This window comes from Papio anubis, chromosome 16 (genome assembly GCF_008728515.1).
Source record: "Papio anubis isolate 15944 chromosome 16, Panubis1.0, whole genome shotgun sequence".
Classification (NCBI taxonomy): Eukaryota; Metazoa; Chordata; class Mammalia; order Primates; family Cercopithecidae; genus Papio; species Papio anubis.
In genome coordinates, this window is record NC_044991.1 from 73,818,860 (window position 1) to 73,836,092 (window position 17,233).

Consider the following 17,233-nt stretch of genomic DNA (forward strand, 5'->3'; position numbering starts at 1 on the left):
CAACAGCCACATGGGACTAGGGGCTGCCATTCTGGACAGAGCAGATATGGAACATCTCCATCATCAAAGAAAGTTCTATAGGACAGAGGTGTTCTAGAGAACTCAGGCCCAAGGGCCAGGAAGCCTGGGCGTAGGTGGTTCTGCTGCTGAATTCTTACAGCAAATCACTGAACACTCTGAGCCTAAATTTGTTCATCTTCTAATTGGGAATAATAATATTGGGATGTCTACATCACAGAGGATTCCATAGGACAAATGTCTGTGAAAGCATTTTGAAGTGTGTGATTGACATTTCTATCTTAGGGATGAGATTATGAATAAATCTGGATTTCTTTCTTATATGCTCTATTTTCCAAACTTCAACAATAAGTATGCACATTTTTTTTTAAAAAAGAAGGCATCCTCTGAATACAAAAGTAATATATCTGTAAAATTATTGGGTTACATGTTCTTTCTCTGAGAATTAGTAGATATTTAATTATTGCAGAAATTTGAGTCCAGCCTGATTTCTCCCACCCCTTACAGCTCACTTGAAGTTTTTGCCTGGATATCCATAAGGTTTTTTCTATTAAGTTTCAAGTCCATTAATGTTACCACAATTTGTCTTGATGAGTGTCCATAAGCTTTTTCTGGAAAACAGTAAGCTCTTTCAACCTGCATATGTTTTCGTTTTGTTTTGGAGAAATGTTCTTCTACTAAAGATCCCAACATTGTTTTCTGTTTTATTTTCTTCTTCAGTATCACCAATTACGCTGATGTTGGATTTCCTTTGTCTTTCATATTGATTGTTTTCCATTCGTCTTTTCTTACTTTTCTTTTCCACTTCATTTTGTTCAGTCTTTTTAGCCTACATATCATGTCTCTGATTATGTTTTTAATATTTCCCCATTTTTCTCTGATACAGCGTTTATAAGACAATAGCTTTACTTTTCTCTTCCACTTACTTCCTGAGTGCTGTTTTTTCACCCCCCTCTGCTTCTTAATATCTCTTCTTTGCCCTTTTTGTTTCTTATTTTGAGATTTGTTTTAGGCAGGCATTTTTTTAAGTATATATTTCACAGAAAAACATCTGTCCAATAGTTTCTCCCACTTTATAAAACAAATCTTCTAGTATTTATTCTTTTTTTATCCTTTCTATTTTATGTTTCTTTGCTTTTTATTTCTCGTGCTCTCTTTTTGGCAGATCTCATGTTGGCTCCTTATTACAGAATTGGAGTCATTCTTTTAAGACCAGTTCTTTGTTGGAAGAAAGTGTGGGGAAAGGAGCTGGCCCACAGGTATCCAAACACTGGCTCTGCTGACTATCTCAGAATGCTTTATCACCAACATGGACCCAGAACATGCCTCTCCTCTAAGCAAGCTGGAGCCCCTTACTCAGTGTGAAGTCCCAAGAAGGTCACAGTTCTTTGGTGTCTCTTTAGCATTTATGTCTCTTTGACTGACTGAGAGAGAAACCTAGAAACTTTACAGCCATATAGGTGATCACTATACGCAATCTCTCTCCCACGTGCCATTCCAACATCCCACTTCTTCACAAGGGTCTTGGAGCCTCCTCAATCAGTTCATCTGAATGCTGTGCTGTCACATACATCTCAGGAACTCTCCCTTCTCCCACATGCATGCTCCAGGCTTTGCCAGTATTAGGAAGTGTCAGAGTTCAAAAACACTTCAGGAGAACTCCTTGTCCTGCCCATGATCTGCAGAAGCATGCACTGCTCTTGATTTCCTTCTGCAATTTGGTCAAAGTTTCCTGCCACTGTCAGCTCTTCTTCATATGCTGGTGAGGTGGGATTGTGGTCTTTCCTTCTTTCATCAAAGATGGCATATTCTTCTCCTTTTGTTGCTTTTGTGGCTGTTTTCAGACTGCTTCAGAAAGGTGAATGGAATAAAAACATCTTTGTTCTACTAACGTAAACCATAAGTGCCTCCCACCTAGTAATTCTGTGATCAGAAAGTGCTGTTGATCCTGGGCCTATTAATTCTCTTCACCTTCAGTTTCCTTGTGTGCCGCAGACATATGATCATAGCACCTTCCTTGGAGAGATAGTTATTAATATAAGGTAACCACTGACTCAGTGATTGATACATACAGTAGCTCAATAAATATGATATATTGTTATATTGTATTAATAACATTATTATTAATAATACAATTAGATCAATTTCATAAAGCTGGCCTTCAAAATTATTGTTCTTAAATCTTAAAATATGAGAGTCAGAATGAAGCTGAGATCATTTAATCCAATGGTTCTTGATGGGGGGTGATTTTGTCCCCCAGGGGACATGTTTTATTGTCAAGACTGGTGGAGGGTGCTCCTGGCATCTAGTGAGTACAGAGCAGGGATGCTGCTAAACATCCTGCAGTGTCCAGAACAACCTCCTACAGTAAAGAATTATTTGTTCCAATAGGGTCAATGTCCACAGTGCTGAATAAAGTGGAGAAACCCTGCTCTAGTCTAACTTTTAGTCCATACAATGGAGGAAATGGTTGTCCCGAAAAGGAAAGTGGCTTCCCTGAGGTCACACAGTGAGTCAGAGGTAGATTGTGTAAGTTAAGGCCATGCTTTCTCTTAGTTCACTGAAAGGCCATTGTGCCCTGGGCTTTATCAGGCAGCAGGAGTTGGGAGCAGGGCTGCCACGTGGGCGAGGCTCATGCACGACCCTGAGTGAGCTCCTCCTTCAATCTTGCTCTCCAAATGCTTCATGTGGCCCACCCTAGTCCTAGCCTTGGTCCCCAACTCAGCCCTGCTCACAACCGCCCAACCTAGACATACTCTCCAAAGTCTGGCTTTCTTAGAGGAAGGCTTATAATCCCCCCCACTCCACCAAAGAAATCCCAGCTTCTCAGGCTTAGCCAATACATGACCACGGGGATTAATGCCTGCAAGCAAAACACGCAGGGGTGAGAGGAGGGTGGAGAGAGAGAGAAAAAATGCCATGTCAGGTGGTTAATTTTTGAGCTGGGAAATGATTTCCAGGCATACACAAGGCAACTTTTCTCCTACTGCCCCACAACTTGCCCTCTTCGTGTAGGAAAGGAAACAAAGAGAAATGGTCTGTTTTCCGGGACCCAGGGGTAGGAATTTTCAGGACACTGTCTCCACCACCACTGTTCCCTTCCCCCTGCCCCAGCTCCCTGCTGGGCTGCAGCTGGCATTTTTGTCAGGGCACTGGGCAGTTACCAGGCTCTTGGCAGGTACTGGTAGCTCCATGCCAGGCAGAGAGCTGGCTGGCCCAAACTTTGGGGACAGGACTGAGGCCAGCTGCCCACAGCAGTGCCCTCCTGCTGCCTACTAGGGTCCCACTCCTCAGTAGTGTCCAGGGTTGGGACTGTGAAGTGCTGAACTTTGAACTCTAGCAAGGCAGAGCCTTAAACTTCACGGTATCCCCTCGCCCAGGACTGAGCCTGCACAGTGCCAGACCCTCTGGAGCCATGTAGGGTTTGAAGCATCATGGCTCAGGCACTCAGGACTGGGGGCGCTTCACCACTCTGAGCCTATCCATGAGTAAACACGGATAACATGGGAATGACAGCATCACAGAATCACCACAGTGGGACATTGCCTGGAAGAAGGCCAGCCCCAAGGGGGGGAAAAAAAAAAGCTGTCAGGATCAGGGAAAAGAGCCATGGACAGGGAGTTGGGAGCTGGGAGCTGGAGGTTGAAATCCAGACCTGATGTCAAGAAGTAGAGAAGACTATGGGTTATGAGTTTGGCATCCAGTGCCAGAGTGCCTGAGTTCCAATCCTGCATCTATAGCTTCCAGAGCAAATGACTTAACTTTGCTCCTTGGTTTCCTCATCTGTAAAATGGGGGTGATGATAATAATGATGATAAGAATTTCAACCTCATAGAGTTATTGTTGGAAGGATTAAATAAGTTCATGTAGGTAAAATGCTGGGTGCAATGCATACTCTAGAGTAATCTCTCTCTCTCTTTTTCTTTCTCTCACTCACTCTCTCCCTTCCTTCTTCCCTCCCTGTCTATCTTTCAATAGATAGACAGACAGATAGATAGCTTTTTATCCACCCAGATCTATCTATCTATCTATCTATCTATCTATCTATCTATCTATCTATCTTCTATTTATCATCTATCTCTCTATCATCTATCTATCATCTATCTATCTATCCATCATCCATCCATCTATCCATCTATCTATCAATTATCTATCTATCTATCTATCTATCTATCTATCTATCTATCTATCTGGAGATTTACATATCTAATGTTACCTACTACTGGCAGCTGTTACTTTGTTACATTCCTTGCCCTCTTTATGTTAGAAGGTTCATCCCAATGATCCGTAAGCCACTTCAAGTCCACCATTTGGGGATAAAGGTAACGATTCCAGGTGCCACATATATACGGACCCCAAAGGGAAAGAAATTTGGAGCACATACAGTAGGCCCAGAGAAAGGACCCAACCTGGAAAGAAGCGAGAGAACCCAAGAGAAACCCTCTCTGCCAAGGCCAAGAAGAACATTGGCATGAGACCTCCACTTAGAAGGAGGAGGTTAAATCAGGCAGGTGAAGGCTCAGGGGAACAAGGCCACCAGAAGACACATAGCTTGGGTGCAAATCTCAGCTCCACCACTTGCAAGCCACCAGCTTCAGGCTGACTCATTGGCTTTTTGGAGCCTCCCTGTCTCCATCTGTAATTTTAGATGCATATTAGGCCATCCTCAGAGAATGCCCAGGAAAGATCAAAAGGCAGGTGAACATGGCTGTGCTTTGACAGCCCCGCAATACGGGCATTTCTCCCCCAGCCTCTGGGGCAACTCTCCCTCATGGCCTCAGTGCCATACCACTGCTATCCGAGATAGCTACACGTGTTGAGCCCTTACTACACGCCAGGCACTGTTCTGCAATTCCCTTGTTAAACTCTACCCACTGCCCCAAGAGGCAGCAGCAACTACTGTTTATGGGTGGCTTGGTTTATTGTGGCTCAGAGAGCTCAAGTGACTTGTTCAAGGCCCTCTGCCTCGATGCAAACCATAGACAAGAAGAACAAAGCAACTATTGATTGAGGGCTTACTACGCTTTAGGCGCCAAGCCATGCTTTTTGGGGTGCATTAGCTCGCCTGTGTGTCCCAGTGACCCTGTTTAGAAATGAGAAAGCACACAGAGGTTCGGCAACTTCTCTGCCCATGTGGGTACATCTAGCAAGGGATAGAGCCACGATCCTACCGTGGTGGTCTAGCCCAGGGCCCTGGTCCTGATCTTATGGGCCCTAGCCCCAGGGCTCAGCGATGAAGATGACGGTGAAGGGAGCGGCTGGCATTCACTGAGCACTTACTATGTGTTGGTGCTGATTAAAGCCCTTTGTAGTAATTGTGTCTGTAGCTCTTCCCAGGCTCTGGTAGGTTCTATTAGAGGAAATGAAAGGACAGGCACTCAACAAAAGGTGCTTGATAGGCATTTTCCCATCCTCTCTGGGGGCTAATTCAGTCTTCAGGGTGAGCAGAACTGATTTTCATCCACTTTCCAGAGGGAGAGACTGAGGTGTGGAGGGTTAATCCAGCAGTGATGCAGATGGAAGTTGAGGCTACCCAGAAGTCTTGTCTCTGGTTGCCAACCGAGGCTCCCTCTTACCTTGTCCCATGCCCCAAAACACTCTGAGAAGGCAGCTAGGGGCCACCTGTGTCCATCTGGGCACAAGACTCAATGGGGGAAACAGAAAGGGCAGCAAACTTGCCCCAGGAGATGTCTGAGCCCCACCCCTCACCCCTCCCCTAGAGTGGACTCTGTTAGACCCCTGGACTCATTAGCGGATGTTGTGACAAGTTCAAGTTCCTGGAGCCATTCATTAAAAGTGTTCCTGCGGTGGCTCACACCCTGTGGTTGCCCAGGCCTCACTAATCATTCACGAGCCGGACAGGAGGGTGGTTGTGGGAGTGCTGCCCTGGATGCAGGAGCTCCTGGTGGCCTCACTCAGCCTGAGGAGGGTAGAACACGTTGTTCTGAGAAAAGAAGCTGATTCACGGTGTGACCTTGGGCAGCTCCATCCTCTCTCTTTGCCTCATTCTTCCCAACTGTCCAGCTGGTTCTTTCATCTCCCAACATGGAGCGGGGAGGTGGGGTGCATTGAAAGCTCCCCCCAGGGCCCCTCTACTTCCCTTTTTCCCTGTCATCCTCTCCCACACCTTTGCAGCTGGTGCTAATGGGGGGGACTTTCTCCAGGTGAAGTGAAACCCTTCCCGAAGGCACTGGGGTGGGACGAACCTTTAATTATTCCAGGTACCACATATATATGGGCCCCAAAGGGAAAGGAATTTGGAGCACACATGGCAGGCCCAGGGAAAGGACCCAGCCTGGTTAGATGAGAGAGAATCCAAGAGAAATCCTCTACCGAGGCTAAGAAGCACACCCGGGTCCATGCAAAGGGACCTCTGCACTTGCTGTTCCCTATGCCTGGGACGTTCTTCCTTTATAGAGGCTCAGGGCTTGCTCCTTCACCTTCTTCAGGTCTTTGCTCAGATGTCGCCTCCTTTTGATTTGTGTTCCAATGCTCCCTTTTCCAGGACACCTTCCGGACTCTACAATTGCACTACCCTCATCCCCAACTCCCTCCCTACCCTGCTTTCGTTCTCCGTAGCAGTTATCATCACGGGACCTACTGTCAGAGGCGTCTGAACCAGAGCGACTCCATCTTGAACAGGGGCTGGGGAAAATGAGGCTGAGACCTGCTGGGCTGCATTCCCAGGAGGTTAGGCAGCCTAAGTCACAGAATGAGATAGGAGGTCGGCAGGACTGGTTTCACAAGATACAGGTCACAAAGATCCACCTCATGAAACAGGACACAGCAAAGAAGCCGGCCAAAACCAAGATGGCAAGGAAAGCGACCTCTAGTTGTCCTTGCTGCTCCTTATATGCTAATTCTAACGCATTAGCATGCTAAAAGACACTCCCCCCAGCGCCATGACAGTTTATCAATGCCATGGCAGCATCCACAAGTTACCCTATATGGTCTAAAAAGGGGAGGAACCCTCAGTTCCAGGAACTCCCCACCCATTTCCCAGAAAACTCATGAATAACCCACCCCTTGTTTAGCAGATGATCGAAAATAACCACAAGTATGCTCAGTTGAGCAGCCCATGCCACTGCTCTGCCTGTGCAGTAGCCATTCTTTTGGGGTTTTTTTCACTTCTCTAATAAATTCACTTTACTCTGTGGACTCACCCCTAATTCTTACTTACCCAAGATCTAAGGACCCTCTCTTGGGGTCTGGACTGGGACCCCTTTCTGGTAACAATACTATAGATCTTGCTTATTTATCCCTCTCTAGAAGGTCAGCTGCATAGCTGAAAGGATTTGTGACTGGTTCACTGTGACTGTCTGCCATGTCCCCCTAGAATAGTAGCTGGTACCTAGCAGGCGCCCAATTCAAATTTTTTGACTGACTGTATTAGTCACTTGTGGGTAGCACCTGGCGCGCAGGGAACACTGAGGACATATTCCCTTTGATTCCATAATCATTCAGGACACGTTGATTAAGCACCTGTTGTGCACCAGGTACTGGGGTGCACTGGTGGACAAGACGGACAAGGTCCCTATTAATCTCTCACTATCTGGAGGTCACTGTTTTGGTTGACAAAGCGCCTGGTTTCCCTGGCTCCTCATCACAGCCCCATGAGGCTGGTGGGGCCATGGGACAGATGAGAAAACCGAGGCTGGCAAGGGAAGCGCCTGGCTTTCACTTGCAGGGAAGTTCTTGGCCAAACTCGGCTCTGTCCTGGATCATCCGAGCCCACATTCTGTGCTCCCACTGCTTCCTGGGCCCTGGGCTCTGCTCCACCCTTGACAATTTTTTTTATTTTTATTTTTTTGAGACAGACTCTATCACCGAGGCTGGAGTGCAGTGGCGCGATCTCGGCTCACTGCAGCCTCTGCCTCCCGGGTACAAGTGATTCTCCTGCCTCAGCCTCCTGAGTAGCTGGGACTACAGGCGCCCGCCACCATGCCTGGCTAATTTTTGTATTTTTAGTAGAGATGGGGTTTCACCATGTTAGCCAGGATGGTCTCGATCTCCTGACCTCGTGATCTGCCCGCCTCGGCCTCCCAAAGTGCTGGGATTACAGGCGTGAGCCACCGCGCCCAAACTGACATTTTCAATTTTCTTATGTTTACCATCATCCCAGCTCCACCTGGGTCCAGCTGGTCCTGCCCCAGGCATCCTGGGAGGGGGTGCAGTTGGGAAACCAGTGAGTGAAGGGGAAGCTGGTCCTGGGGGAAGCCATCCCTGCTGGAAAGGCCCGGCCTGTTTCCAAGCCCCTTTTGACAATGCGCCTCCATGCTCACAGTCCCTCACTTCTCAGGCATCTGGGAATTTGGGATTTTGGCCAAGAATAAGAATGACAAGGGAACTCTCACTGAGATTTTTCTCTGAATAAGCATTATCTCAGTTAATCCCGCAGCCCCTAGGAGATGAGCTTTATTCCATTTTATAGGGGAGGAAATGGAGGCTCAGAGAACCCAGTAACCCACACAGTGAGTAAAAGGAGGATGTCAAGAGGATTCAAGAACAAACCTCATCCCCTATAATGCCCTTCCAGACCCCAGAGCCAAGAGCTCATTTGTAAGGCAAGTAACACCACTACCACTACTACTAACGATAGCAAACACTGACCCAGCACCTGTTCTGGGCCAGGTACACCCCTAAGTACTCTGGGCATATGAACCCATCATCACAACATTCCTATGAGGTAGGCCCGATCAGTATTCTCATTTTACAGAAGAGGAGACTGAGGCACAGAGAGGCTAAGGAACTTGCCCAAGGTCACACAGCCAGGAAGTGGGAGAGCAAAGCTGGAGTCCAGGAAGGCTGGTGCTAGGGTTCATGCTCTCATGGTGCTGTCTCTCCTCCTCCACCCCCAGGAGGTGATTCTGGGGACATACCACCCCAGGTGAGGCAGGCTCCTTCTCCAGGAAGGGGAAGCCAAGGTCTGGAGAAGTACAGGTTCCATAGCAAGAAAAAAGTCAAAAGCAGGAAGCAGTTGATGTGTGGTTTAGTAGGGGTGAGAATGTCCTCGGAACAGGCCTCAGTCTCCCCTATCAACCCCAATGAAAGGTGAGAGCCGGGCCTTGGCAGGGCTCCCCAGGCCTGGACGTCCCATGATTCTGGTCCCAGACACTGGCAGAGCAGGACTGGCTGCCCAGTGAGCTGCCCACACTTGCGGTGGGGCACTCTGCGGTGTAAAATGCCCAACTCAGGCACCATGAGAAGTTTTGCTGACTGGTTCCAGCCCTTTCCGGAGAAGTCTGAGTGGGGCTGCAGGCTGGGGCAGGGATTGGTTAATAAGAGGCGCTGGAAGAATGTTCCTTTGCTCTGCCCCTCACCCCTAGGCCCCCAGAGCCAGCGCTTTCAGCTTGTCAAGAGAGAAAGGTGCAGGAGGCATGGTAAAACCCAGGGCAGAAGCGGGGCTGTGGGTGGCGGCAAACAAGGGACTCTTTTGTTATTTCCCTAGCAAGGGAAAGGCGGCTGTCCTGACTGCTGCGGACAGAGGAGCCGTCAGCTCCGTCCAGTGAAGCCTGGAGCTGGCCTCTGAGAGGCCCTGAGGGCAGGAGTGCCTTTCTCCTGCCTGGAACACCCTCCATTTCCAAATCCTCTCCTTCCCGCCAGGCCCTCTGCTTCCAGGCTGTGTGCTCATAGGCTAGCATGCCCCTCTTTAGGCCTCAGTTTCCTCATCAGCAAAATGGGACTCTGGACCATGCCTGCCTCCGCGTGTCAGACAGATCAAAGGAATGAATGCATCTGGGGCAGGGGTTCTCAGCCGTGGCACCGCTGACATTTGGGGTCTGAGGATTCTCTGTGGGCAGCTGTACTGTCCATGGGAGGGTGTTTAGCAGCATCCCTGGCCTCTACCCATCAGCTGCCAGTAGCACCCTACTCCCACTGTGAGAATCAAAATTGCCTCCAGACATTCCCACACGTCTCCTGGGAGCAAATCAGCTGAAATACTCACTGATTTAAAGCATATCCTCTAAGGACTGAGACACAGTAGGTGCTTTGTCCCTGAAGCTAGCCAACTTTTTTTTTAGCTCTTTACAAGCATCGTCTATTATTATCATACCCATTGTACAGATGAAGAAACTGAGGCACAAAGAGGTTAAGTAACTGGCCCAAGGTCACACAGTCGGTTAAAAAGCCAGGATTGGGGCCAGGGGTGGTGACTCATGCCTGTAATCCTAGCACTTTGGGATGTCAAGTTGGGGGCGGATCACCTGAGGTCAAGAGTACGAGACCAGCCTGGCCAACATGGTGAAACCCCGTCTCTACTAAAAATACAAAAATTAGCCTGGCGTGGTGGCGGGTGCCTGTAATCCCACCTACTTGGGAGGCTGAGGCAGAAGAATTGCTTGAACCCGGGAGGCGGAGGTTGCAGTGAGCTGAGATTGCGCCACTGCACTCCAGCCTGGGCAACAGAGCGAGACTGTGTCTCAAAAAAAAAAAAAAGCCAGGGTTGGAATCAAGCAACCGAACCCAAGCTCCTACCCGCCACTGCCTGATCACTTGTGATAGTTCTTGTCTCCATAAACTCCAATCTTCAGAAAGCCCCTGAGACTTCCAAACTTTCACTCCAGTGTCTGGATGACGTCACCGTCCTCTGGGAAGCCTGTCTTGATGTCCCACCTTCCCCATTCAGCACAACTGCTCCCTTCCCTGCTGGCCTCCACTGAACCACAAAGGAGTGTGGGTTTTCAACAAGGCAGACCTAGGCTCAAGCGCCAACCTGACTACTCTGTCAATGGCTATGAGACGCTGGGCAAATGGCTTAATCTCTCTGAGCCTCAACCTCCTCATCTGTAAAATGGGTCCATCACCCCTGGGTCATACTGTGTGGCTGAGAACACAGACCCTGAAGCCAGAATGGTGAGGTCTGAATCTTACCTCAGCCACTTCCCAGCTGTGGGAGTTTGGGGCAAGTGACGGAACCACTCCGTGCCTCAGTTTCTTCATCTGCAAATGTGGATAATAACACACCAGCCCACAGAGCCACAATGAACATAAAAAAGCTCCACCAGCATATCATGAATGCTTAGAACCATGCCTGGCACTTAGTAGATGCTAGAGAGGTGCTGGCTGTGGCTCTTTTGAAGTCTCCTCGGGGGACAGAGGAGAGTGCAAGGATAAGGCACGTGATGTGGCCCAGGACATCGACAAAGCTGAGGTCACATCCTACAACCTCCCAGGTATCGGCATTTTCCTGTAGGGGAGCTGAGTACCGTAGAAATCAAAGTCCTCTGTCTGCGAAGAGGGCTGGTAAGGTCCCGCAGGACAGTAGAGCTACAAGGGTAGGGAAGGGACTTCACCAGGCTCACCGGCAAGGTAGGGGCTTCCTGGCCTCCCCGGCTCTGCTCCAATGTCTTTTTCTAGCTGGGGCTGACTGTTGTGTTCTGCCTATGGGTGCTCCCACCAGCACCACAGGCACCTTCCCATGGCTGTCCCTCATCATACGAGTTCCAAGGACAAGCAGACACAGCAGAGAGCCTGGACTCTCTGCAGATAATAGCAACAGCAGCAATCCTTTATTAAGCACCTACTATGTGTCAGCACCTTTGAGTCTTCCCAGCAGGTGAGTATCATTATGCCCACTTTGCAGATGAAGAAATTGAGGCTCAGGGGAGGGAAATGACTGGCCAGGAAGTGGTGTGACCTCATGTGGCTCTTCCCAAGTCTCCGGTGCATCTCAGCTGAAGACAGCAGTTTGGACACACGTGTCTGACTTGTTCCAGGCCGTGGCCAGGTCTGCCCCTAGCTAGGGTGCTGACTTCGTGTCTTCAAGGTCTGGCGGTGTCAGAGAATTCTGCTCATCAGTCCAGAGGGCACTGTCCTGTTGAGTTGGGTCAGGAAACACGATCTTGCTCTCTGCTGCATCACTGGAAGTCACGCCAGCCTGTTTACACACCTGGCAGGAGCTCCGGGAAAGTGGAAAGTTGGCTGGACCTCAGAGGAATTGTTGTGGGGTCAGCGGGTCTCTGTGCCCACTTAAGGGATGGGGCAATGGGTCAAACCATGTAGGGAGAGCATGGAGGGGCACAGATGAGGGATCTGGGTCCACTAGGCTGGGAGAGGTTAGCAAAGTCTCTCTAATCCCCTTCTGGGCCTCAGTCTTCCCAGCTCAAACTAGAAAGGGCTGGAAACCCTGATTCCTGCTCGAACGTTACGCAAACTGGGAGGCAGTCTGGGGTTTTAGACCCTGTACAGGTTCTGATTTCAGAATCTGTGTTCAAATCCAAATTCATGGAATGAATACTTTTTACTGAGCACCTACTATATGTCAGGCACTACTCTGGGGACAGGGCTGCTGTAGAGCACACCATAGACATACACCTGCTCTGAGGTCACTCACAGTCAAGGAGGAGAGGAAGTCGCTAGACAAAGAAATGATCGTTTCAGACCAGGATGAATGCCATGAAGGAAATAAAACAGCAAGCTGTTTTAAAGAGTGATTTGTGGGATGAAGAGGAGAGGTGTGCCTGAGAAGCAGGAATCAAGGAGGACTCCTAGGAGGAAGTATCATTGGAGCCGAGACCTAAATGACCAGAAGCACCCAGCTGTGGAAGATCTGGGGCAAGAGTGGTCCAGGGACGCAAGTGCAAAGGGCCTGAGGCAGGAGCAAGCTGGCAGCTTTGAAGAACCAAAAGAAGGCCCCTGAAGCTGGGGCACAGTGAGAAAAGAGAAGGGCATGGGAAGTTGTAAAATCATGTTTTCTAATTTCTGTATTTGAGGCTCTGAGACCCCGGAGGGACTGCCCCTTCCCAGGGCTAGCAAATTCCTAGAAATAATAAACTACTAGCCTGCAAGCATTCCTTCATATGCGAAACAACCAATCCAGACCCCGTACTCCCTACCACCTCTTTTTGAGGGCTCTCACACGAATCCACCTGCCATAATCACCCCAGAGCCAGGTACAAGACAACTAGGGGAAGCCCCTATGCCCCAGAGCCACTGAAATGATTCAAACTAACTAGCCAATCCTAAACCTGCCCACCCTGCCTTGCCCGAACATATTGCCCACAGTAAAGGCTCATGCCCACGTTTCCTCTTATTCCCCTGCCTCCCAACGGATGCTGCTGCTTCCCTGTGTGGCCCTGTGTGGCCTGGTATGCCTCCTGCTTCTAGGGCTGTGTGAGTAGAAAAACTTTAATGATGCTGATTCCTGTGTCTGTGTGTTTATCATACCTGATTAAAACAAATTTCATTACCATTAAAACAGACACAAGGGGACAGGTGGGCAGCAGCTGGATGACACAGGGCCCTGGGGCCACAGCTGTGAGCGTGGGTATCATTTTAAATTCTACTCACCAGCTGGGGACTTTGGGGTACAACACTGCACTGTGCTGACCCTTGGTTGCCTCCTCAGGCCTCCCTTGTCTGGATGTTCTAAGCATTGGCTGCAATGTATGTGAAGTACCCAGCACAACACCTGGCGCTTAGTAGGTTCTCAGTCTATGGTTGCTTTTGCCAGTTTCTGCCCTTCTGGGTCGCTGTGCACTGGAAGTCTGCATCTAAAGAATTGGCAAGATGAACTCCTTGCCCTCAGGACTCTTCCTGCTCCTGGCCTCTTGTTCTTCCCATTATCAGGAGCACCCTTCTTTCCTCTCTTCATCTCACCACGTCCAGTCCAAGTGCAAAGCCAGTCAGAGACAAGAAGCCTTCCCAGCTAGCCAGCCTGACCCCAGAGCTTTATGGTGAGTCGCAGCCTGTCCCTGTCCCTGGATTAAGGAGCAGTAAGAAAGCCAGAGTGGTGGGAACAGAGGGCGTGAGAGCTGGAGTGGGATTGGAAGATGGGATCAGCAAGGAAATGTGGACCAGAGCTCCTAATAAACACACAGTAAACATAAGCTGTCCTTAACCTTTGTTGAGAGCTAGCTATGATCTGAATAGAAATAAGTGAGCTTGACCTCTGACCCCCCTCACTTGTCATCTAGAAGTTAGCCATCAGAGATTAAATGAAATGTCTTTAGCATAAAACATTGATGAGGCCAGATACAGTTCCTCGTGCCTCTAATCCCAGAATTTTAGGAGGCTGAGGGGGCAGATAGCTTGAGCCCAGGAGTTTGAGACCAGTTGAGTGGCATGACTCCATCTCTACAAAAAATACAAAAATGAGCCAGGCATGGTGATGTGTGCGTGTAGTCCCAGCCACCTGGGAGGCTGATGTGAGAGGATCACTTGAGCCCAGGAGGCAGAAGCTGCAGTGAGCCGGGATCACGCCACTGCACGCCAGCCTGGGCGACAGAGAAAGACCCTGTCTCAACAATAATTAATTAACTAATTAATTAATTAAAATAAAAACATTGATGACCGATGCCTGAGACAAGGTACTCCCTGGAGAAGGGGATGGAAGTGCTCATCCCTGCCCTGCCCCTCACTGAAGCCTTTGGAAAATTAACTTCCTTTTCTGGCCCTCAGTTTCCTTTTTGTGGGGGTTAAACTAGAATGCTCACCAGCTCTGAATGTTACGATGGCAACTGTAACAATAATAGCTGACAGTTACTGAGTGCTAGCTACAAGCCAGCACTCCACTAAGTGCCTCAAACATACGAACCCATTTCCTCCCCACAACACTATGAGGTTGAAAAATGATGAGACCCAATCTCCAGATGAGAAAACTGAGACACGGGACTGACCATTTCAACATAGTCCTTCGCACCAAATGCTACCAGCATCTCCTTTTTTTTCCAAATCAGTTTCAAAGATCCCACCCAGAAAAGCATGTGTAAAGGTTAAATTGCCAAAAAATAAAATAAAATTTACATGTCCTTTGAGACACGTTTTGCATCTATGAACTTATTTATTCATTTATTCCTCACAGTAAAATCCTGTGAGGAAAAGACTGTGGACATTTCCATCTTTCAGCTGGGAAACTGGGTTCAGAGAGGTGAAGACACTCTTCCTGCATCACACAGCTCCTCAGGGCAGAGGCCAGGGATGAATTCGTATCCAAATGAATCAAAAGCCTGGAACCTTTTTGACGAAGCCAGGCCCTCTCCTGAACACCAGGGTTTGCACCCCAGGAACACGGGGCCCACGTGATGGGACACATCTGGGAATTATGGGCAATAGATGTATCAAAATTGAGAGGCAGACAAGGGGCTAAACTTCCCAACCGCTCCTGGGAGAACCAGTCTGGTGGGGTGGTTTTGCCGTGTATTCATCTTTTCTTGCTGCTGTAACAAATGACCCCAAATGGAGTGGCTTAAGAAACACAAATGTATTCTTTTAGAGTTTTGAAGGCCAGAATTCTGAAATCATTTTCACTAGGCTAAAGTCAAGGTGTCGGCCAGGCTGGTTCCTCCTGGAAGCGCCAGGAGAGAGAAGCCATTCCTTGCCTGTTCCAGCTTCTGGAGACCACCTGCATTCCTTAGCTCACAGCCCCACATCACATTGCTTTTTCTCCCTCTGCTTCCATCATCCTATGACCTTCTGACTTCAAATTCTCCTGCCTGCCTCTCAGAAAGCCCCTTGTGGATTACATCAGGTCCACCTAGATACTGCACGATAATCTCCCTGTTTCAAGATCCTTTACCTAATCACATCTGCAAAGCCCCTTTTTTCCATAGAAAGTAACATTCACTGGTTCAGGGGATTCGGACACCGACATCTTTGATGGGTCACTGTTCAGCCGGCCACGTGCCACAGACTTCCTTTACTTAACAGCTCACCAAGCTTCACGGGGGCAAGAGGGCCATCTGTGTACAGATGAGGACACTGAGGAGCTGGGGCTGTGAGTCAACTGCAGCATCCCCAGACAAGGCACGTTTCCGGGCTCTGGGTCCAATATTTCTTGAAGCATAAAAAGCCAACTCCAGAAGACTTTGGGTGGAACAGTGAGGTTACCTCCCTTCTAATCCTTCTTTCCCTCATTATTTCCAAAGCAAAGTCTCAGTTTGGTACTAATTTGTCTTTAATGCCTCACTTGATGATTCCCTCCCTTTGCAACAAAGAGAGGGCAGGTTGCAGGCCCACAGCTTCAACCAGGCAGTATGTACCCAGTATCAATCAGCGTTAAATATTTACCTATTTATTGCTAGTCTTCTTCTCCTAATCATCCATGATGATCCTGGTTTTCCATATCTGATACCCACATAAAATCTTTTATAGTCATTGCATTTAAGTTTTTTTTTTAAAGGTGAGGGCAGTAAGACATTAATGTAAAAAGAATAAATAACAGGAATGTAATTAAGTAAATAATATTGAGTGGTGAGGGACTCTGGCAAAAATTATGTGAGTGGCATTTGGATGATGGAAACCAAACCAGACTCACTCCATTCTGGGGTGCATGTGGGAAGACTCCCTGTCTGAGCTCCCTGAGGCTCAAATGAGATGATAGAAGTTAAGAGCAGCAGGCAGTGTCTGGCCAGAGAAGGTGCTCAATCCGCAGAGCTGGACTTACAGTTTTTTTCTGGAAAACCTCTACTGGGGAAAACTCAAGGGCCTCTCTGAACCCTGGCCACCCTCACTTCAAAATCCAGGACCAAGAGAGAAGGAGGAGGAGGGACCGAAGCAGTGTTTAGTAGCTGCGTGACCTTGGGAATTTAACCTTTCTGTGCCTCACTTTCCTCATCTCTAAAAATGGGGATAATTATTGTTTGAACCTCCTACATCTGATGTGAAGAGTAAATGAGTTGAAATTTGAGACGCATGTAAAACAGCATTTGGTAAATGTGAGAAAAATGTGTGGCTATTGCTCTAATTATAAACTCCCACTATATGCTGGGCACTGCTCTGGACACCTCCTGTATCTTCCCCCAATTCTCGTAACAGAATGAGAGGGTGTGAGTCCTCCCCACTTCGCAAATGAGACTCAGGCTCAGAAATTCAAGGTCTCCAGCCCAGGTTCCCCTCTTTCATGGTTTCAGAGCCAAGACACAAATCCAGGTCTTCTCAACTCTAAAGCCCATGTTCCCTTCATCATTTAACTTATCTGAGCCTCAATTTCATCATCTGCAAAATGGGAGAACTGCAACATATTTTCAGCATTACATAAAAAACTAAGAATTTATAGTACAGGCACAATGTATTAACTCATGGAGGCCAGAAAATAACTGAGAAGGAATATAACATTATGGCTCTGTTATAAATGAAGAAACTAAGGCCAGAAATATAAAATGACTTGCCCAGCAAGTATGTGGAATGCGAATGCAGTTCTGATTCCAAAGCCTTAAAACTGGGAATGAAAGGGCCATCTTCCTGGTCATCCACCTGCCCACAAATTAGGCAAACG

General features: G+C 48.3%; 1 protein-coding gene across 3 annotated transcripts in view; it reads right to left on the bottom strand.

Moving 5' to 3' along the window:
• The window catches only part of SLC13A3 (solute carrier family 13 member 3), a 106,971-nt gene that overhangs the window by 69,863 nt on the left and 19,875 nt on the right, over positions 1-17,233 (bottom strand). The window contains exon 1 of one of the 3 annotated variants that reach the window (XM_003904652.5): positions 5,299-5,674. The exons of the other annotated variants lie outside the window; for them this stretch is intronic. Coding sequence (XP_003904701.2) covers positions 5,299-5,421 — 123 coding nt within the window. The 5' untranslated portion in view covers positions 5,422-5,674. Of the gene's footprint in view, positions 1-5,298; positions 5,675-17,233 lie in introns of those variants that run through there. 3 annotated transcript variants of the gene reach the window in all.